Source organism: Podarcis bocagei (assembly GCF_964188305.1).
Source record: "Podarcis bocagei genome assembly, chromosome: Z".
NCBI classification, from domain to species: Eukaryota; Metazoa; Chordata; class Lepidosauria; order Squamata; family Lacertidae; genus Podarcis; species Podarcis bocagei.
Genome location: NC_138140.1, coordinates 34,046,915 through 34,070,812, shown reverse-complemented (window position 1 = coordinate 34,070,812; position 23,898 = coordinate 34,046,915). Strand labels below are relative to the sequence as shown.

Genomic DNA, 23,898 nt, shown 5'->3' with positions numbered 1-23,898 from the left:
CTTTTTCTGTCCAAGGTCAATGGGTCCCCAGCCTGGCCAGGCTTGACAAATCTGGTTCAATCAATGCCTGGAGTACTGCAGAAAAGAATGCTTGGATCCAGGTAGGATTTATTAATCAGGAAGGGTGTGTGTGGATCTTGCAGGTGAATAGCACTAACACCAGTCTCAGAGGGGTGCAGAATCCTCAAACTAGCCTCTGCCTCAGGCAACGGTGACAGTAAAGGTTTTTAATTCCAGAGAGGAGCCATATTCAGGCTCCTTTCTCAAGCCTTCTACGGAAGTGTTAACACTTGATTAAGACTACTGCCTAACCCTACTCAGGAGCTATATTCTCACAGATTAGCAGAACCTATGAATGGGGGCAAGTGCCATAGCTCCACCACTACCCTAACCACCTTCCACAAGTTGGAGGGTGAGCATTTGCAGTGAAGAGCCAACCATGCTTGTGGATGCTCTTAGGTGAGATGGAACTCTGGTTTCCCAGGGTTCTGCGTCACACAGGGAGCCTGCATGAGTACAGGAGACTCCTTTATGGTGATGGTTGCTTACTAACTGTGGAAGGGGGATAGTGATGGTGGTGGCAGCAATGGGGGGGAGAGTAGACTTAGTGAGCTTATATATCTTCATGCATTCTACTCACTCACAGACAGCTCTTCAACAGAGTAAGGTTTTTTATACTTAAATTTCTGGAGAATGCGTGAGCGAAGAGACTGGGGCTGCCCTCCAAGCCTTTCCTCTGGCATTGGCACATTCAGAGCCTTTGCATGCCAAAGCTTCAATAAAACTGATATCCCAGTTGCTCAGGGTTCCAGATCGCATGGAGCCTATATAGATGTGAAGTCTCCCTCTCTCCCTTCAGACCTTTTGCTCTGTATGCTCAGCGTGACTTGCCCTCTGCATCTGAAACTGTAAGTCTAAATCCCTGGAGAGGGCAAGTGTAAAGAAGCAGCTCTTCTGCCCTTACCACAATTGCCTCAGGAGGGAGGCCTACTGTGCCTCCTTCCAAGTTTTTAACCCCTTATCGTGGCTGGCAGTGGAGGCAGGTACACTAGGGCAAATAGGGCACTGTCTCTGCCTCAGTCTCAGGGCTGCCTGTTTAGATAGAGCTCAGCAGGGAGGAGGAGAAGAAGGGCAGAACTAGTATTAGTTGGTTCTGCCTATCATTGGCTTTCTTGGTCCAGCTGCTGTGGGGCAACCTGCCTCATGCCCTTCCAGTCCCAATGCGCTGTCTAGGAAGGAACAAACATGGGCTATGAGCAGTCATGAGGTAGAGACCAGTGAGCCCTTCATGTCTCCACAGGAACAAGAGCTGCCTGTGGATAGGCAGGGTGAAGCAATTTGTTTTTAGGTGTGTGTGTGTGTGTGTGTGTGTGTGTGTGTGTAGATAGACAAATAGATGATAGATAGATAGATAGATGATAGATAGATAGATAGATTTTTTTTAATCCCAGAAATTTGCTGCCCTGTGCCCCTTAAAAGGAGAGGCAGGAGACACACACACACAAAATATACATATACATATACATATACATATACATATACATATACATATACATATACATATAGATTAGTGGCAGCCTTCTCTTCCTGAACATGGATCTTTCCTAGCCCTATCCGAAGATACCAAGGACAGTGGTGGCTGGTCCTCTCTGGGGCTGGTGGGGAAGAAAGCAGGAAGACCAACAGTCAGTACTTGAGCCAATGACAGTAGAGCCAGATAATTCTAATGTCTGCCCTCTTGAGTTTTACAAGGGGCAACACTGAGACTGAGAAGGAAGCAGATGGGCAGGGCCACCCGCTGGGTAGTCATAACTAAGAAGATAGGTGTAGGAGGAATTGAAATTGAAATACTTTATTGTCACTTGTACAACTTATATACAGTGAGATTACACGATCACCCCCACTCAGCTCTTTTAGTCTTCATTCCCCTCATTTACTGACACACACCCACCAAACCCAAAAGTCAGTTGCCCTGTTGTTATCTTTTCATTCAGCAGCCCACGGATAGAAGCTGTTCTTTACCCTGTTGGTGCAACTAATCATGCTTCTATATCTTCTGCCTGGGGGCAGGAGATCAAGAAAGTGCCGGCCAGGGTGTGAATCATCCCTGAGAATTTTCCTCACTCTCCTGAGGCAATGTTCTTCCACTATTTCATCCAGCGGATTCATGAAACAGCCCATAATATATTGTGCTGTATTCACCACCCTCTGTAGGCACTTCCTATTAGATGATGTTAAACCAGCGTACCACACCATGATGCAGTATGAAAAGACACTTTCTATTGTTGACCGATAGAAAGAGATCATCAAATGTTGATTGACATTGTTCTTCCACAATACTCTGAGGAGATGGAGTCTCTGTTGGGCTTTCTTAACCACCTGGGTTGTATTTATTTTCCAAGTAAAGTCTTCACTGAGATAAACTCCTAGGAATTTAAAGGAAGAGACTCTCTCCACACAGTCCTCGCCGATGTACAGCGGGACTAGTTCTCCTCTCTTCCTCCGAAAGTCCAACACCATCTCCTTTGTCTTGCTGATATTAAGGTGCAAGTTGTTCCCTAGGCACCATGTAGATATTTTTTGGACCTCCTCTCTATACGCTGATTCGTCTCCACCTGTTATTAAACCCATTATGGTGGTGTCATCTGCAAACTTAATAATTGCAGTAGACGGGTCAGATGATACACAATCGTATGTATACAATGAATACAGGTAGGGACTTAGTACACATCCCTGTGGTGTGCTAGTGCTGATTTTTAAGGAATTAGATGTTACATGTCCAATCCTCACTGTTTGTGTCTGATCTATCAGAAAGTCTTTATTGAATTGGGACTGAAGTTGGTGGTGTAGTGCCTTGTTTGCCCTAATGGACAAGCCTCCATTGGTAAAGGATTGAACCTGGAACTTTCTGAATGCAAAGCTTTTGCTCTCTCAAGCTCAGTATCATTTGCCCTGAGAAGCAACCTCTCTCCCTCTGCTGTCTCTGGGCCTCATAGCTTCCAAAAATCAATTGTCTCACTTGGTGTGAATTCCTGCTTTCTATTGTCCAGGTAGACCTGCTGCGACAACAGATCATCCATGGGATAAAGACACAAGGAGCCCGGCAGAAGTTCTCCAGCCTCTACATCTCCCAGTTTGAGATATTCTACAGTAGTGATGGAGAGAAATGGAAGTGTTATAAAGGCAATGCCACCAGCTCCAAGATGGTGAGTGCCTTTTCTCCCTCATCTTCCTCTAACCAGAAGGCAGAGAGCAAAGAAAGTGGAAAGGAAGAAGGCACAAAGGAAAGCAAAATTTCACCTTGATCTCCACCCCCCCCCCAAGTATGCAGACTTTGCCATTGCACATACAATAGCAAACATGTATTTTTGCACTTTGGATTGGAAGTGCAACAGCAGAGATTATTCAGTATGTAGCTCACAGGTTTGTTCAGTTTTTGGTGTAAGCTACCTAAGGGGTGGTGTTTGTGTTGCTTAGCAACCATTCAGAGTGGCATGAACTTTACTGAGGTATCATGTGCCCTGATTTGCTGTATAGTCCTGAGGGATTTCTCTTCTGTATGTTTAGGTGAATGTCCCTCTGTGATGCACAAGGCCTGAAATAAGAAAGACAAAACAACTCTGTTTCACCTTTCTCCTCAAATTATATGCAGTTTTACTCCATTTCCTTAGGAAAGTGTTATCAGGATTTTTCTCTCTGAACTCCAACTGCCTTATTTAAGTGCCTTTGCTAACGTTTAGGACTTTGGAACAATAGAAGCAGAACTTATGCTGTAATCCTTACTTCAATTACTTGGAAGTAAACTTCATTAAATTCAGTGTGTCTTACTTCTGAATAGACATATGCAGGATTGCACTGTCAGAAACAATCAGTAAAAAAAAACACCAAGCCCTTTGACCCTGGGAATCTCCACCCAATGCAAAACATAGAATGATGTGAATGTACATGACCTTCCCAAATTATTACTAAAGTTAAGTACAGGTTCTTATTGATAAGAGAGGGGACCTGGTAGCCCTTCAGGTGTTAGATTCCAACTCCCAGCCAGCATGGCCAATGGTCAGGGATGAAGGGAACTGTAGTCCAGCAACATCTGAAGGGCTGCACATTCACTAGCCCTGCTCTAGTTGATTGCTTAATATTTTATAATTAACAGAAGAATGGATGATCTGACTTGCAAAGCTTTGAGTTGAGGGTAATGAGTTGTAGTGTTGGTTCAAGGAAAAAATAGGTATAACAGAAAGGAGAGTTCCTGGATTCCAAAACCCAAATTTGGGGCAAGTGCTCTTTGGTGAGAGAATCCCAGCAGAGATTTAAAGCCATAAAATGTGCAGCAAAGTAAAGTGCAGAAATTAAAGGCTGCTAGACTTTTAAAATATGCCCTTCAAAGTGAGTTCCAAAATTGTTCCCTTAAAAAAGTTTCTTTCCAAAGTTTCCCTCTTCCTCATCGTAGAAAAAGGCCATATGTTTGGTAAGTTAAAATTGGTTTACTTACAAACACTCCCAAGATTCATGTGCTTTCCCATACAAGAAAAAAAAGCACAGGCAGTAAAACTTGGCTCAGTTACAAAGTAGTGAAAGGTCCTAGATTAGAGGTTAGCCTCCTCACACGCTGAGTTTCTCGTGTAGACGACGGTTACAAAATTGGTTAAGCCTGGCAGGACAGCTTACTCTGTGGTATTGTTCATGCATTAATTAGACTTATGCATGTTTATTAAATGAAGCTGCTTATACCACACTATGTGTGGTGTAATCTAATGTTTACTCAGCAGTCAGTTTCATTGAGGTCAAGTAGACTTACTCCCTAGTAAAAGGATTTAGATTTAGGATTGTCACCGCATACATTCAAGAAATCATGTGAAGTTGCAGAACTTACTTGTGAGGACTAGTCATATGGCAGAAAGCTATTGAATATTAACTTCTTTATTTTGTTAATGCATACTCTTCTTTGGGTAGTTTAAAAATGTACAATTTTAGACTGCAATTTCATAGTCGCTTTTCTGGGAGTAAGCCCTCTTAAGCTGAGCAGAACTTACTTCTGAGAAGACATGTAGAGGGTACTGCAGTTATTGTCATGCACCCAGGTATTTTTAACCATGCTCAGAGCTTAATAGACTCCACAGGTCACACTTTGTACCAGACAAGTGCAAACATCAGTGGTATTATTATGAAGGATTCAGCATCCTTAGAACCTCAGCTTTAACTTAAACGCAAAAGCAGAACACCTCACCAAGTTTGTAGTCCTTAAGACTGTAGTGATAGGCTATGTTTAAATGTGCAGGGAATTCCTGGTGAACTCTCTCAGAAACCTGTGACCAAGAGCAGACCAATGCTTTTTACCCCTCTCTACAACTAGCAAAATTGGAATAAATTGGGCCAAACGGGAAATATTCAAGTGTACTGAACAGGCATACTTTTAGAAGGAATCCAGCTTTTCTTAGCAAATAATTTGGATTATCTTGGCATAGAATTTTATTTTTTTTAGCACACACCACCTATGTAAGATGCCTCAAAACTAGGTATAGAGAGTAAAAAGGTGAAATACAGAGAGCTGCCTTACACTGTGTCAGAGCATTTAGCTCAATATTGTCTACACCGACTGGCAGCCACTCTCTTGGGGTCTTTCTCAGACATATTTAGCAATGCCAGATATTAAGTTGAGGACCTTTTGTAAGAAAAGCTGGTTCTCTGCTGCTGAACTATGGCCCTTCCCTTGCTATTCCAGTTAAATTAATATTTTTAAAGGGTGTGTGTCATTGACCTCATGACTTCCTAAAACTTCTCTTTGTTTTTATATGGAAAGCTTGCCTTCAGTGTCAGAGTGTGGATTCCATGCAGGCTTTGCATAGCCCCTGATCACAACTTCCATTCCCACCTCGGTGTTTTTCTCTCCTTGCCTGCAGATATTCTTTGGGAACGTGGATGCAGCAGGCGTGAGAGAAAGCAGCTTTAACCCTCCCATTGTAGCCCGCTATATCCGTCTCCACCCGACACACTTCAGCATCCGCAACACATTGCGCATGGAGCTCATCGGATGCGACCTGAACAGTATGGCAGTGAGGCCCTCTCATCCTCCACATTCATAGAATCCGTAGGGTTGCAGAGGTGGAAGAGACCTTGGAGGTCCTCTATTTCACCCCCCCCCTTGCCTAGTGAAGAATCTGCCATATAAGATGCAACTCTAGCGTCCCTGAGAGATGGCTGTCCAACCTCTGCTTAAATATCTCCAGTGAAGGAGAGCTCACCACCTCCTGAGGTGGTCTGTTCCACTGTTGTACAGCTCTTTCCCTTTCTCTTGATGTTTACCTGAAATCTGTTTCTCTTTCCTTTCCACCCATTGGTTTTCCTTCTGTCCTCTGGAGCATCAGAGAACAGGTCTGCTCCATCTGTCATGCCTCCCCTTAATTATTTCTTGTCCAGGGTTAACATGCCCAGCTCTTTCAACCATTCACCATAGGACTCGGTTTCTAACCCACAAGAAGTGTTGGAAATCTACATAAGGTTTCTTACAACCATGTCAGTGCATGGCAAATGTAAACTTGAAGGTGTGACCAGAGCCACTTCAGGAACTGAGGGCCTCCCTTGGCAGGGTGGGAAGGAGAGGGCTCTTGAGGGCAAGTGAGGGTCATGTTGTTTCTCCACTTTTCTCTCCTAGGCTGCTCTATGCCACTAGGAATGGAAAGCAATGCTATCTCCAATGAGCAGGTCTCAGCTTCTTCCTACATCAGCAATGTGCTTTACACTTGGTCCCCCTTTCTGGCCCGGCTTAACTTGAATGGGAGAGTCAATGCTTGGAGACCAAAGGTAATTTTGTGTATGGGCAGGAAGGATCTAAGGCAGAGCTGGTGAACCTGTGGCTCTCCTGCTGTCATACCAGCTCCAGCCAGCATGGCCAATGGTCAGGGATGATGGGAGTTGTAATCCAACAACATCTGGAGAGCCACAAGTTCCTCATTCCTGCTCTAGATTGTTACTCAGCATTGTATGATTAGCAGGTGAATGGGTGAACTGACTTGCAAAGCATTGAGTTGGAGATGGTATGAAGCATTATGGTGTGAAGCATTATCTGTGGTGGACTATGTGCAGTGCAGTCCTGTTTAAATCCCACCTCCCGGCTCCTTCCCTTCCCAGCTGTGCTCTGTGCCCTCCTTGAGTGCCTGGAAGGTGTCCCTGAATGTGTGTGTGTGTGTGTGTGTGTGTGTGTGTGTGTGTGTGTGTGTGTGTGTGTAGAAACCAGAGGTGGGAGAGAAATTTGATTTTGCTTGCATTTAAACAAAAACCTACCTGATTCACACTCTGTTAACCAATACACTTACTGAAACACAGCTATCCTTCTAAAGTCACATTTTCCTGAATTTTGTGATGCAGTTCTTCAGCCAAACAATGCATACATAAATGCTTATTTTAGGGGAAAGTTTGCCTAAAAATAAATATGATGGCATATAAAAATGTAATATAACAGGGAAAATTTCTTGCAAAATGTGTACATTAGCCAAAGTGCATACAAAAGTATATATTAGGAGAAACTGATTTCTAGGGGACATTTCAATTTTTTAAAAAATAATAAACTGATGTGGAAACTTGGAGAAGTGAAGACTGGAAATATGGAAATCAAAATGGGCATATTTGCCCATCTCTCAGGGTATATACATATGGGAGAAGGTGGTCCTGCAGAAGCTGTGACCACAAGCTGTGAAGGGCTTTTTTAAAAAAAAAAATGTCCTCCATGCTATTTAACATTTATATTAAGCTGCTAGGAGCTGTCATCAGGAGATTTGGAGTGAGGTGTCACCAAAATGTAGATAACGCCCAGCTCTTCCTCTCTTTTTGATCTGAATCAGGAAAATCATAGAAACATAGAGTTGGAAGGGATCCTGAGTGTCATCTTGTCCAACTCCCTGCAATGCAGGAATCTCAACTAAAGCATCCATGGCAGGTAGCTAGCCAACCTCTGCTTAAAAACCTCCAATGAAGGAGCGTCCACTACCTCCCAAAAGAGTCTGGAGGTGGTTGAGGTATTAGACTAGTACCTGGAGGCAATATTGGACTCCATGCGGGCCAGTAACTTTAAGCTGAATCCTGAAAAGAAAGAGGTGTTGTGAGTCCAGGAGGCAGGGAGATGTCCTGCCTTGGACAGGGCAGCACTCCCCTGGAAGGGGGAGGTCTAGCTTGGGGGTGCTCCTGGATTCAACACTGTCACTGGAGGCTCAAGTGACTAGGAATGTCTTTTTCCAGCTCTGGCTGGTTTGCCAGCTATGACACCTTTCGGACAGAAACAAATTTGCTATGGTATTCCATGCTCTGGTTACTTCCCAATTGGATTACTGCAATGCACCCTATGTGGGTCTTTCCCTTGAATATAGCATCCAAAATGCAGTGGCCAGATTACCAACTGGGGTTTCCTATAGAACTCATATGACCCCTGTTTCAAAATAGAACAGGTTGCCGGTTAATTTTCGGGTCCAATTTTAGGTGCTTACACTCATGTTTAAATAACTTAGGTCACCAATACTGAAAGACTGCCTCCTTCTCTACAGATCCTCTTTAGTTTTAAACTCAGCAGAGGGGGCCCTCTAGTTAGTTCCACCACCCTCAAAAGGTTCATGGGCTCATGGCCTGGGAGTGGGCCTTCTCTGTGGCAGCCCCCTAAGTTGTTGAATTCCTTCCCAACAAAGATGTGTTGTACTTACATTGTACAGTATTTTGTATGCTTGAAGACGCACCACTTTGACACAGGCCTTTGACCCTGCTATCTTTTGTTGTGCAATGCGCTGAAGAGCACTGAAGTTAAAATGGGAAAAACCAGAGAGGTTTAAAGAAGTGTCCCAGGGCAGCCATAACAGCAGGCACTTGAAGGCCTCACTGTCTTTTCTGCAGGTTGACAGCTCAGCGGAGTGGATTCAGGTGAACTTTCGTAAGACCATGCGGGTGACTGGGTTGATGACCCAAGGTGCAAAGTCTGCCTTCACCAAAATGTTCGTGAAGGAGTTTTCTCTTTCGAGCAGCCTGGATGGCAAGCACTGGGCCTCTGTCCTACAAGGCGGCAAAGAGAAGGTAAATAAGGCCTACACTTCTGGGGTGTCACTGGTGCTTCTTTATTCCAGCCAGTGACGTCTCCCTTGTTTTTCTCACGTGTATGTTATATGTCTTTCGGGTGGGTAGGTGGCAGGGAGGCAATTTTATTTCTTTGTTTAACTCAAACTATATGGCACACTAACATGCTTTTAAAAAAGAAAGCATTGTGGAAAATTAAGATGGCCGTCTCTCCAGGGTAAGCTAACAATATATTGGAGATGTTGTGGGTAGTTCCTGGACATCCAAAGTTTTTTAGAAGGAGAAGCCTGGGCAGGTGTCATTAATGGGTGGGTGGTACTGTGGTCTAAACCACAGAGCCTTCAGGGCTTGCTGATTGGAAGGTTGGCGGTTTGAATCTCTGCAACAGGGTGAGCTCCTTTTGCTCTGTCCCAGCTCCTGCCAACCTAGCAGTTCAAAAGCATGCCAGTGCAAGTAGATAGGTACCACTGTGGTGGGAAGGTAAACAGCATTTCCATGTGCTGCTCTGGTTTCCGTCATGGTGTTCCGTTGCGCCAGAAGCGGTTTAGTCATGCTGGCCCATGACCCGGAAAGCTGTCTGTGGACAAACACCGGCTGCCTCGGCCTGAAAAGCGAGATGAGCGCTGCAACCCCATAGTCACCTTTGACTGGACCTCACCATCCAGGGGTCCTGTACCTTTACCTAATGGGTCCCACAAGAGGCCAACGCTGCTATGTGGCAATAATGGCCTGACCCAGCCCCGGTAAACTTTATCTTCTTTTTCAAGCAGCTTTAGAGGTCGAAGGAAGAATTAATTATCCCGCCCACCTTCTTTTCAGATTTTCCAGGGAAATCAAGATCATTTCAGCCCAGTGGTGAACCTCCTAGACCCTCCGCTATTTGCTCAATATTTGAGGATACACCCTGTCCGCTGGAATAACCACATTGCACTGAGGATGGAGTTTTTGGGCTGCGACACCCAGCAGATGGCCTAGCCTGGATGCACCTGCACTTTTGCCAATGCAGCGAACTTTCAGCAGCCCTTGTGCAAGCCACCCACACCATGCCAGCTGGAACAAGCTTATATCAGTGACATTTGAGCAAAATGATTTCTGTCACCCATATATTTTTGATAATGTTTTTGTAGCGTAAGAAACAAAAATCATTGTAAGGCTCATGCTTCTGCACCGATTACTGGAAACATATTGTTTCTTGCAATACGTACCTGCATCGTGGTTCTTAGGGCCAAACTAGGGGTAATATTAACTGTGTGTTTGCAATTAATGTGTCTAGTTGTTGTTGGTTTGTTTTAAAAAAGGAGTTGTTTATGAGTGTGGGGTGGGAGATCAGGATTGGATTTATGGCACACGAGGAGGAGGTAAAATGATGGTTCTCTACGCTGCAGTGCTGCAGCCCTCAAAAAATAGTTCTTATTCACCCAATGATGAAAGCTTCTTATGATGCCAGTGGCAACTTCTCACCTGGAATGAATGGTGATTCTGAGAGAGTGAGATGTCCCATAATGAGCATGGTCTTCACTGGGGGCCCCATGGCTGCTTTTGAAATTTTAAAAAACTAGACATGTGAATTTAAATCATGTAATCAATGCCATATTATTTGGTTTGCTTACTGTAATTTTAATCACAGTTACTTGGAAGTAAGGCCCACAGAACTATGTGCATCCTATTTTGGTCCACACATGCATAGAATTAAGGTGAGTAAAATAAGGAAATATTTTCTAGCATCAGTGTTATGAGAAAAATATAAAAACCCATTGAAATATAAAATGTGAATGAGTCCTAAATAGACTGATATAGTCAGTAGAACAGGGATCGCCCCCCCCAACCCCTGATGCTGTTGTACTTTAATTCATATCAGTCCCAGCTAATGGTCAGGAATGATGGGAGTTGTAGTTCAGCAACATCTGGAGGGCCACAGGTTCTCCACCCCTGAATTAGAATTTGCTACATAAGAATAGAAGAAGAGCCCTGCTGGCTTATACCAAAGGTCAGTCTAGTCCAGCATCCTGTTTTCCACTGTTGGGCAATCAGGTGTCTCCAATTGTTTGCTTAATTCCGTTTCAAACCATCCATTGCATGAAGGTGGACAGTTGATAAACCTATCAAGTCACTTCCTTCTTTGTGCTGTATAAGAGCCAATGCCACAATCTTAACCATGTGTTTTCCATCAGGAGAAGACATACACTTTCAGATCCTTTTGGATGTTGTTACAAAATGTGAGTGTGTCAAGCATTTTTATGCCTTTCTGTTTTCAGATTTCTACCTGTGCGTATCTGTAGTCAGAGAACAGTGCCTCATGATTAAAGACCACTTGTCTTGTTAAGATCTGTACTTTCTCCTCTTGTTTTCCTCCCTTGACTGATTCCTGAGGTTTCCCAGCATTAAAAGTCCTAGCTGCAAGCACAGTCAGCATTAATAGCAGGTAATAATTAATTAGTGAGGGAGGCCTCCTTCTGCAGTTTATAGTTATTTTCTATAAACTCCTGGGATCTCAAATAACTGGAGAAGCAAAACATGTTTGACTTATTATTTGATTTTTTTTCTTGATTTGCATACCACCTTTCAAAAGACCTGTCCAACGTTGTTTGTTGTACTAGCAAGAAAAGCAGTCAGAAAAGGAACAACATTGGTCATATATACACACCAGTCACTTAAAGCACATTGTTTCCTACAAAGTAGTTTGCCCCCTGGGAATTGTAGTTTGTTCAGGGTGCTGGGAATTCTAGCTCCATGAGGGGCAAACTACAGTTCCCAGGATTCTTTGCTATAACTGGTGTGGATGTGATCAACAAGTACACCTGCATAAGTTTTAAAAGAGAATCTAAGAGCTGGCATAGAGGAGATAAGGCTTAAGCATGTGTAAAAGGTGGCTTGACAGATTTCCCTAAGAGGGAGTTCTACAGCCATGGTGCCAGCACTGAAAAGGCCCTGCCCTTGTTACCAGCCAATCAGATCGTAACAGGTCATAGGGCAGAGGATAGGGCCTCTGAAGTTGACTTTAGGGCCACAGTACTATCATTAGGACACAAGTGGTCCTTGGGCATTTGAGAAGGAACAGCAGACTGTGGCCACAGGGATACCTTGCATCCATGACATCTAGGTTTTGTGAGTGCTAAAGCCCCCGCTGTAGCCTTGGCTGCTACCTGGTGAAACAGCTGACTGTACAACAATAATGGAACAGGGCAGAGGCCGCCAATCATTTGTCAATGCTATCCCAGCTGCTACAAAATTAAAGATAATGACATTTTTTAAAGAACACGACTCTGCTTTCCAACAAGTAAGCAACACCGAGGTAGGTTAGCAAACAGTGAGTGACCCAAGGCCCCGTAGTGAATTTCCTGGCTGAGCCCAGGGTTCCCTAGACACAGCCCAACACTATTTATTTATTTATTGTGAATTGTTTTAGTGGGTGTATTTAATGTAAGCTGCTTCTGAGAGCCATTAAAGCTGAAAGACAATTTTATTAATATAGTGACTCAATAAATAAGGCTACAGAACTGCTTCCACTTTCCTGGGAGTTAGTCCCATCAAACCCATCAAACTTTGCAAAATACCTGAAGGATTTGGGGGGCACATGCCCATGACATAAATTTGAATAAAAGTTGTGTGTATTAATTTCCACGCCTGGATGTGGGAAATTAAGACTGGGTGTGGCTGTGCTCTTGCCAGCACTGTTTATTAGAGTGAGCCTAACTTCCCTATAAAGGAAAGTAAACTCCGGGGGGGGGGGGGTAAAGAAGAAAGGAGGGAAACAGGTGCCAACTTAAATATTGTGGGTACCCAGGTAAGCCCTACCCCACACAATTGATCACATGACACAGTGCATGCATACTATTTGAATGGGAATGCCCATCCATCAACTTTGTGTCCATCAAATATTTTATTGTGAGGGACGAAGCCCCCATGCCCCCTGGGAGTTGGTTCCTATGGAGAGAAAGCTGCAGTAGATCTGAGATCCATTGCAAAAGACCCAGGGTTCAGGTGCTCTGGACTATCCCCTAAAAGTACCCATGTTTCTAAGTGGACATTTATAGGATTGTGCTGTACATCTTCCCAGGAATGTTGCTGTTAAAGATACAGGAGTGCCTTTCGAGGTCATGCACCAGTATTCCCATATAGTTGAGAGCTGTGATGTCACAAAGGTTGTCTGGTTCCATGTGGATATTGTGGAAATCAGGCAGAGCTTCTGGTTGTGGGTTTTTCCACTGGCATCTGCATCACGGTATGTTGAGCATAGTACTAAAAACATGGGTTTACTTATGTGCCTTTTAACCAGGGCTGACTCTGCTATATCTGATAATGTAGCTGTCAGCTCAGTACCCAGCACTTATTACAAAATCAATAGCATATTAAAGGTTATTTTAAAGCTGCTATTGGTAGCCCCAAGAGCTGTGCGTGGAATCTGTGATTGTGACAGTACAAGTGTAAGATTAGTGTGCATCTTAGTGTGTTCATATATGTGTATTGTGATAAGCTGGGCTTTTTTAAAAATGGGGGGGGGGGAGCGATAGATTGCAAAACACCTCCAAGGTATGTAACTGGACAGGTTCCAAGACATGCTCAAATGTTCCAAGGCCAAATACTGCTTCAAATCAAGCCTGTCTCAGGAGGAACGAATTGCATTCTGCACCACTGAGTGATTAATGGGGTGTGAAGTGCCTGCCTCTGCTATGACAAATGATGTATATCTGCAGCATGATCTGCTCAGTAAAATAAGGGCAATGGAAAGACAATGGAAAGGAAATTGTTGATTGCCTGTGAGCTGCTCTGGATTAAAGGAACATTGCCCTGTCAAACCATCGTTTTAAAAATGGATACTGTTCTGATTTCTGGGTGAGCAGGTTTTTCCTAATACCGCACAGCAACAGGCCTATAAATGTGCAGAAATACTTTAAAAAGAAATTATTTGCTGGTGTTTAAAGATTGCCAGATTGGGAGGAGAAAATATTTATTTTTTAAAATAGTGGTTAGTATCCCACCTGTCACATGGGAGGCTCAGGTTCTTTTAAGGATTGGATAGCTCAGTTGTTTAGAGCATGGTGCTGATAATACCAGGGTTGCAGGTTCGATCCCCATATGGGACAGCTTCATATTCCTGCATAGAATATTATTCTATGATTCATATCATAAAGATATCAGGACGGTGTACAACAATACAACATGAAACACCATTATAAACGCTGCAAATAATCACAAAAAGTGCTTGCAAAGGCCTGTCAGCATGCAAAGATGCCTGAAAGTCAGAAGAGAATGTTCCTGGGGAAGCCCAGCCAGATGGACAGGGTATAAATAAATTATAATTATTATTGTTATTGTTATTTATTATCTCTGCTGGAAGAGTGTTTTACAGCATGGGACACTAAATGCCCGGGGACACTAAATGCCAGAATCCTAGCAGAGGCCAGTCGGGCCTTGGCAACATGGGGTGCTTGTTGACAAAACTGATAGAAAACTGGCCAGAGAGCTATCCTGGGTGCTGTCTGTCTACTGCTGAAGCCTGAAACAAAGAGAAATTAGACATGCTGCCACCCGTACGCCCTCAACATTCCAGCTAGATCCACAATTAAAGTGGGGTGGGGATACATCTGAAATGACTCCCCCCTGCTGCTTTAACCTAGGGTTGCCAGGCATTCCCGGGGACAGTCCCCGGATTTGAAAATCTGTCCCCGGACAAATTCCATCCCTGGAATGTCCCCAGATTTGCAAATCTGTCCCCGGGAAATGCGGCAGCGGCAGCAGCCCGGAGCCAGCCTGTTACCGCAGTTGGCTCTGGCTGGCTTCAGGAGCTGCTCGCTGCCATGGCGCCCGCCATTTTTCTGTGCCACAGCGATGAGCAGCTCCTGAAGCCAGCCAGAGCCAACTGCACTACCAGGCTGGCCCCTCCTGGGCAATGGTTGCCCGCCTGTGACTCCCGAGCCTCCCCTGATCTGTCAAAACAAATGGGGAAGGGGGAAAGAGATCAGGGAAGGCTCAGGAGTCACAGGCACGTGGAGTGCCGTTGCCCAGTTTTTTAAAAAACTCGCATTTAAGTTTCACGGTGGGAAAGAAGGGCTTTACTCCTTTATACAATATGCATGTGTGCTTGGGCCCAGGGTCTTTTGCCTCACCATCCCCACTACTGACTCCTTGTTGTTACCCAGCTTCAAAAAAAGAGTGTCCCCCAATTCATTGGGGAAAAAATCTGGTAACCATACTTCAACCATCATGGGCAAGTGTGCTGGTGACCTAGAACTGGACGACAGAGTGCAAGGGTTGCCGGGCCAGGATAGTCCTACACGCTAATATATCAGGGGCCAAACCTGAGGCTTAGGGACTGCCCTTGGTGATGACAAGGGGATGCCCCCCTGCTGATGTAATGGGAACAGGCCCTAGAGATGGAGGTTAAATGGGAGAGGGGAGGGCAGAGCCACCCCAGGATCTGTGCTAGAATTTGTAGCTGGTTCCTGTGGAGTTGAAGCTTACTGCATGCACAGCCTTCTTAATAAATTTTATTTATTAAAGGCACTCTCACCCACCTGGAGATTCAGGCCTGCCGCTTGCCACTTAGAGGGGGCCAGGCAAGCCTGGAGATTCCAGGTCAGACCTTGGAGGTAGGCAATCCTAGTCATGGCCCATTGCCATGCGGTCAGTGGACCAGGGGGACTAGGCAGAGGGCCTTCTCGGTAGTGGCGCCCACCATGTGGAATGCCTCTGATGTAGATGTCAAGGAGATGAGTAATTATCATCATCATTTTTATTATTATTATTTGTATGCTGCCTTTCCACAGTTGAAACTATGCTCAAGGCGGCTTACAACATGACATGATTGACATAATTACAAACATAACAGAAGTCATAAACAATAAATAAAACACATCAGAAAGTACACAACCAAGTGTAAACAATTTCCACGTAAATCATAAGATCTAAAACTAAAGAGACAACAATAATATCAATAACAGCAACGGCTCTCTCAACCCCCCATAAATAATACGCCAGCACAAGAATCTGTTCAACAGCCTCAGCTTTTGTAGCTGGAGTCAGTCACCACTCCACTCTCCCAGGCCAGATGGGAAAAGGCCAGCAAGGCAGGGTGCAGGTCTTCCAGGGCTCACAGCCAAGATGGTCTCATTTAAAACAACACAGATAAAAATAAAAACGATTTAAAAGAGGAGCCCTCCTTGCTAAGCAGCAGCCGCAGTCCTTGTGAGGCCTGTCAAGCCCTACCCCAAGCCAGGTGGAAAGAGGCAAGGGGCAGGGCCCTTCAGGCCTTCAGCAAGCAGGCCTTTAGGAGACATCTGAAAGCAGCTCTATATAGGGAAGCTTTTTAAGGTTTGATGTTTTACTATGTTTTTATATGTGCTAGAAGCGGCCCATTATTATTTTTTTTTAAAAAAACTTCCCTATACAGGATTGCCTTCAGACAGCTCGGGAGTCGAATAAACCAATACCCTCCAAAATTTCTACAATGAAAATAGGGACATCCTAAGGAAAAGCAGGATTTTCCAGGATCCAGTCAGAAACCGGGATGTCTTCTCTAAATCAGGGACACTTGTCTTCCTAATGTTTGGTAGGAGCCTCCTTTCTTGTAACTTGAATCTATTGATTGGAGTCCTACCCTCTAGAAGAGCAGAAGAGAATCTGGCTGTGTCTACCATGTGGCAGTTGCTGCATTTGTCCTTTCCCTCATCTCCTCCTACCCCCCCCCCCCCATTCACTTGTGTTTTTTAGATTCTTCTGGCCTCAAAGACGGGGGTTTGCTCAGCCAAGACGGCTGTATGTGTGTTTATGTTTTGTGTGGACAGTCCAGAGAAATCACTAGGCTTGACAGAATCCCTGCAGCCTGCGAAAGCCATGGATTTGACACGGCACAAAATAGTGCATGCCCACATGCTGTGCCTGGCAGTTTGTACCTCCTGCATCCAGGGCATCTCCTCCCCTGCAAGGATTTCCCGTGCATTTGTCACTCTCAATGGGTTTAGAAGGCGCACCGCTTCAAGACAAATCAGGAGGCCTCCTCTGTCTCTGCAGTTGAACACAAAGGAAATGGATCCGGGCCTTGAAATCCACCGTAAGTTTTTAAATTTTATTTGAAGAACAGCTACATAATAATTAGTGAGGAAACTGCATAGTTGTCTTGTTATTTTTTCATTGTTTATTAATTTAAATGCTGCTTTCATGCCCAAATGACTTCCAAGTGGTTTACAGGTATAAAACCACAGGACCGTAGGCTTTATACTGATGGGATGTGGGTGGCACTGTAGTCTAAACCACTGAGCCTCTTGGGCTTGCCAGTCAGAAGGTTGGCAGTTCAAATCCCCAGGGTGAGCTCCCATTGCTCTGTCCTTGCTCCTGCCAATCTAGCAGTTTCAAAGCATGCCAGCGCAAGTAGATAAATAGGTACCTCTGTGGTGACGGGTGCTCTGGCGTCCGTCACGGTGTTCCATTGCACCAGAAGTAGTTTAGTCATGCTGGCCACGTGACCCAGAAAGCTGTCTGCGGACAATTGCCAGCTCCCTTGGCCTGAAAGCGAGATGAGCACCGCAACCTCATAGTCGCCTTTGACTGGACTTAACCGTCCAGGGGTCCGTTACCTTTTATACTGAGTCAGACCCATTGGCACATCTCGCTTAGTATTTTCTATAGAAGCAGCCTAAAGTTTACTTGCACCCGATATGTGAATGATCACATGCATCACGCTGAACCCAGAAGTGACCCAGAGACATCATAAAGATGTCATGGAAACATGACCGAAAGGGCGGAACGGGGGCAGACTGGGGTGCTTGCAGGCTTTTCCAATGTGTTTCAATTATCTGCAATTTCACTGACTGTAGCAGTGTTCTTCAACCTCAGGTGCAACTCCCACCTTCCCTGACCACTGGCTAAGACCACTGGAAGTTGTAATGCAATAATATACAGGCACCTAAGTTTGAAGAACACTGGTCTATACTAACTGGTAGTTGCTCTCCAGGGTTTTAGGCAAGGAACATTCACAGCTCTACCTGGCGGTGTGGGGATCAAACCTTCTTCATGCCAACTTGAAACCTTTGTGCAAAGCAAATACTTTGCCACTAAGCTATGATCCTTCTCCAGTTTTATAAATCAGTTGAAAAGGCAACGCATCATTAAAATACAAAATAAAGCACTGAAAACAAAATGTGCCTCAAAGCATGCCAATTAAAAAGCATAATTGTTAAGAGAGGAGGTAAAACAATTAGACCAGGAAGTTTTGCAAGGTGACAGTGGGGAACCTCTCCAGATGCTGCTGGACTACACAGCTTGGATCAGCCCCAGCCAGAGTGGGCAATAGTCCAGGATGATGGGCAGTGTAGTCCAGCAACATCTGGAAGGCTGCAGGTTCCCCACCCCCGTAACAAAATCTGGCTCCAGTGTGCTATCATTAGGCACACAGCCAGCCCAGGGCATTTTGCTGCCCTAAGCAAAACTGAAAATGCCTCTGCCCATCCACTCACCTGCTGCTACACACCCACACAGAGCTGCTCACTTGCACGCCACCTGAGGCAGCTCAAGGAGGCAGGTGGTGGTGGTGGCAAACAGAGGATAGGTCCACCAATGGCAGGTGGGATCTACTGCCTGAGGCAGGTCAGCTCTGTCTTAGGGTTCCATATTGGTCAAGAACGTGCAAAGAATATGAGCTCAGAATTAAAGCCTACACTTTATATAAATACATCTGAAGGCTCAGCAAATGAGATCAAGGATCTCAGGCACTGCTTCTGCGAAAAAAACCTTTGCCTTTTTGAGATGCTGATACTAATAAGGGGTCAAAGTTCTTCCAGACTTTGACTTTCATACTGAAAAAACACACCATGAAATTTCTTTTTAGTTTGTCAGTTGGAACCACTCAGTGAGTTTTGAGCCCCTGGCTGTTCCAAGCTTAGGTTGGCCAAAATTCTTCCTGAGCGTAATTGATTTACACTATATTTCGTGATTTTACCTTTGTTTTCTTGTGTTTATTTATTTTTTCTTTCTTTTTTCTCTCTCTCCCCCCTTGTGTTTATTTATTTTTTCTGTCCACTACCACAATATATTTTATGGTGGGCAGTTTATACCATACTTTTAAAAATGATAATACAAGAACTAATAAATAAAAGCCCCAGGAACAAGAGGATGTCCAGGATTCTGCAATCACAAGAGATGTACGGTATTTGTGTCATTCCCTAGTCAGCAGCTATCTTCAGCCAATAACACAAGGGCAGCCAACATGGTGCATTCCAAATGCTGTCGGACTACAACTCCCCAAACCCCCATCAATTGGCCTCACTGACTGGGACTGATGGGAACTGGGGTCCCAACAAAGATGTGAAGGGCACCACGGCTACCTCTGAATTAATACATCTCTCTGGGGAAAATGTATAATTAGGAGCATACACAACCCATCCCCTGGTGCTGCAATGATACTTCTGCTACTATGCGCCTTTTGCCTGTTCTAGAGAAAAAAACCACAACAACAATGGTTTGAATCCAGAGAAGAGCTAGTGGAACTCTGCTTGTGCAATATGTACTTATTTTGCTTTGCGCCAGGCCAAAATCCACTCCTATGGGTTGAGAAACCTCAAAATCCACTCCTATGGGTTGATAAAAGAATGGAATGGGGCATGGAGAGTGGAGCAGGGTAAGGAAATCTGAAGAATTTGGATTAAAAATTTGTTAAAAATCAAACAAACAAACATCTATTGTTTTCAGTAAACAGTATGCCATAACCAAAAAGTAACAAACAGACCACCAAGAAGAAGAACAAAACAAAACAAAACAATAACACCATGTTAGATCACTCATAGAGCTTTTGTATCAGAATTCACGAGATATTTTTTAAAAAACCTGAATTTGATAGAATCACCTACAAATTTTTATTTTTATTTTTGTATACTTTTCAGATATATACATTTTACTGATTTTACAATCATTTCGACATTTTAAAACTTGACTTCCTTCCCCCTCTTTCTGCGGTTCCTTAAATTTATTTTTAATATCTTCTGCATATCCAAATTAACTTAACTTACTCATTTACTTATCTTCTTTATATAAATATATACTCTTATGTAGCTGCAGGTTGTTACAATAATCCTGCCATTGTTTTTATCTGTTTACAATTTATCTGCAAATATTCGATAAACCATTTCCATTCTTTTATAAAAAAAATTGTTACCTTGATATCTTATTCTTCCGGTAAGTTTCACCATTTCTCCATATTCCATAAGTTTTTGTATCCATATTCTTTGCTGGGACGACTTCTTTCCATTTTGGGGCAAGTAACATTCTTGCTGCTGCTGTATACATGAATAAATTTCTATAAAATTTAGGTAGAAGGGCTCTAGAATCACCTAGAGATGCAAACAGAATCAAATTTCCTTCCCAACTAGCTCTGGAGGGTGAGTTCTTCAGGTGAGTTCTTCCAGCCACCAGAAGTGGTCACATAGGGAGCCAATGAGACCTGTGTCTGTTCACATTGTCAGTTTTATTTTTTGTGCCTTCACTGTCTCCCCTGCAGGTGTTCGCCGGTCCTGGCTGTCAGATTACCTGGATGATGTCTGGACTCATGTCTTCCACTCTTTCCCAAGATCGGCTCTGTACGCCTTCCCTGTTGCTTTGGGGATCCTGTTCCTTCTCTGCTGTGCCACGTAAGTGTCATGGAAAGGGATTTATTCCACCTCCCAATGTCTGAACTAAGGAAAGGATGAGGGCCTTGTAGACCCTCCAGCCATCGCTGGATTACTACTCCCTGATCAGATGGGGCTGGTGGGAATTGGGAGTCCAGTCCAGTTCCCTGATCAGTTTAACAGCCAATCCCTCTTCCCAGGAAATTCTGTGAATTGTAGCTCTGTGAAAGAAATAGAGACCAATTCACAGCATCCTTAATAAATAAACTACAGCTCCCAGAATTCATTCTCCCCCCCCCCCCCGGTGGGTGGAAGGAAACCATCACTGTACTGTATAAAGTGGTATAATATTTATTTAAATGTAAGTGCAGATGGGCCTGAGATATGAAACTTGTTTTCCTCTGAATGACCTGCAGTAACTTTGTCCAAAGGTTGCCCTGGCTTGAACTTCCTCAATTAGACTGTGTTCTTGCGCAATTCTGTCAGATGTCTGTAGTCAGAGGCAACCAGTCAATGCTGCCTTTCTGGTGACCAGCTTTAAATAGCACTCACCTTCAGAGAGAGGGAGGCTCACAGAGGCAGATGGTGGTGGGGAATATTGAAATATAAGTGAAAAAGACCCTAAGGTAGTAGTGAGGCAAAAATACAGGGGACCCACTGCCAATCAGTACTCAGTATATGGTCTGGCTCAGTATAAGGAAGCTCCCTGTGTTCTTAGGAAATATTTTCTCAGCTTTTATGTACTCTGCCTATCATTGCACTTATGCTCAGAGGGTCTCCTGCAGATATCATCACATCAAATGATCTGCCCATGCAATGTAGAAATTAGGCTTTTACTTTAATGTGGTGTTCCCTACCCTTTAGAACTTTTCCCCAGTTGGGCCCCATTTCTATTATATTTTTGGTACCTTGTGAAGACTTTACTTTTTCAACGAGCCCTCTAAGTGGAGATTGTTGTTCCTCTTGTCAATATCCTTACGTTTATTACCCTGCCTTCACCAGCAGGTCCCAAGGCGGGTTACAACAATTTAATATTCAGAAATGAAAATCAGTTTCAACAAATTAGTTTCAGGAATAGGCAGTGTTTTTCTCTCCCTCAGGAGGTACTCAGGGGTATGTAGTACCGGCACCTTTTCATTGTTGGTGAAAAGTGTGGCATGTACTGTAACAACTTCACAGTGAGTACCGGCACCTATTTTTCTAGAGAAAAAGCACTGGGAATAGGGTTGTAATTGTATTGGATTTGAAACTTGAACACACACACAATTTTTTTAAAAAAATAAAGATTATTTTTGCTGTTAACCACTTCAGGGTATTAAATTGGATACATAGAGTAAATGAAACATTAAAAAAAAGAAATTCTCTCAAGACAGCAAAAGGCTTTTGTTCTCTCAGAGTACAAGGGAGGGGGTCTTATTTTGCTCTTGTTAAGTTGTGAGTAAACATATCAGACGACACAGCGTTTCTTTAAACAGCTCTTCTTTATTCAGAGGCCACAACAGAAATGAACTGAAGGGCTCAGTCAGCCTACTTATATAGAGCTCCAGTACAACGTTACTGTAGCAACTTTCTAAAACTGTCTAATCACTGAATGTCACTTTTGATCCTTCATTTGCATAACTATCTACAGTATCCATCCAATCACTGAATGTCACTTTCGATCCTTCATTTGCATAACTATCTACAGTATCCCCCTGCTGGCCCATGGTGAAAACTTCAGTACATAACAGCTCTCAACTGAATAATGCTGGGGAATGCTGTGAAACCAGTGAATTTTGATTTCAGTAAGGCTTCTGACAAAGTCCCTCATGATATTGTATTCTTGCGAAGAAGCTGGTAAAATGTGGGTTGAACGAGGTAACTGTAAGGTGGATTTGTACCTGGTTGACTGACAGAGCCCAAAGAGTGCTTGCTAAAGTGACAAGTGGGGTGCCATAGGGTTCTGTCCTAGGCTCATAGTTGTTCAACGTCTTTATAAATGGCTTAGGTGAAGGAATTGAGGGGGTACTGCTTATTCAATTTGCAGATGACACAAAACCGGGAGGGGTAGGTAATACTGCAGAAGAAAGAATTAGGGTTCAAGATGACTTTGACAGATTGAAGAACCAGGCCCCAACTAACAATGAATTTCAGTATGGAGAAATGCAAGGTTCTGCACTTAAGCAGGAAAAAATGAGCAGCACCAGTATAAAATGGGGGACACCTGGATTCTAAGTTCTGCCAGTTTTCAGTACTGTGTGCAGGGCTAAATGTAGGTTTCATGAGGCCCTAAGCTACTGAAGATAATGGGGCCCTTTATATGTCCAGCTATCCTCTGTCAACAAATTGTCACTGTTTTTTGTGTTGAATACAATGGTACCTTGGGTTACAGATGCTTCAGGTTACAGACGCTTCAGGTTAAAGACTCCGCTAACCCAGAAGTAGTACCTCGGGTTAAGAACTTTGCTTCAGGGTGAGAACAGAAATCGCACGGTGACGGAGCGGCGGCAGCAGGAGGCGCCATTAGCTAAAGTGGTACCTCAGGTTAAGAACAGTTTCAGGTTAAGAACGGACATCTGAAATGAATTAAGTTCTTAACCCAAGGTACCACTGTATATGCTATATGGTAATTTATGGACCTAATAGGTATCTATAGCCATTTGCACATAACAAAATATGTGTTTTATCAAAGTAATTGTTGAACTTCTCTTATATTTTGGAAATGTACATCCAGGTTTTTTTCCCTTTACTTTTTTTGGGGAGCCCCAAGAGAGTGGGGCCCTAAGCTATAGCTTGTTTAACTTATACGTAAATCCGGCACTGACTGTGTGGTTTGGAAGGAGTTGGTAAAATAAAGAACACTGCCTTCACTCTTCTGTGTATTTCCACAATTCTGGGGGTTCCTGCTTTTTCTTAGGCAATCAGTTTCTATTTTTTTTATAGTCCATCTACGCATACACAAATGCATTTTTCATCAGTGTGGCCTTTTGTGTGTGTTTTCCAGAGTCCTTATGGATTAAGGAGGTGCTGCCGGAGGCGATCAGCATATTTCAGCCATCAGTTTGAATATCTTTGTGATCCTTCACCAGGTTTGAAAACTCAGCTCCATCACTAATCTCAGCAAAATCCTGGATGGTCACATTACCTGATCTGATTCTTCAGAGGGGGGTGGGGTTGGGAAACCAAACAAACTACTGTTGTTACTCCTTTTGAATAAATGTTGTCATTTCACATGCAGCAGTGCTTGCATAAACTGTGGTTGTTAGGCTGA

The 23,898-nt window shown here is 43.8% G+C and overlaps 1 protein-coding gene across 1 annotated transcript in view; it reads left to right on the top strand.

Annotated features, from left to right (window-relative positions):
- Positions 1-11,374, top strand: part of F8 (coagulation factor VIII) — a 68,255-nt gene extending 56,881 nt beyond the window's left edge. The window contains exons 21-26 of the mRNA XM_081179167.1: positions 5-101; positions 3,051-3,206; positions 5,901-6,045; positions 6,653-6,801; positions 8,875-9,051; positions 9,871-11,374. Coding sequence (XP_081035293.1) covers positions 5-101; positions 3,051-3,206; positions 5,901-6,045; positions 6,653-6,801; positions 8,875-9,051; positions 9,871-10,026 — 880 coding nt within the window. The 3' untranslated portion in view covers positions 10,027-11,374. The remainder of the gene's footprint in view (positions 1-4; positions 102-3,050; positions 3,207-5,900; positions 6,046-6,652; positions 6,802-8,874; positions 9,052-9,870) is intronic.
- The last annotated feature ends 12,524 nt before the right edge of the window (positions 11,375-23,898 follow it).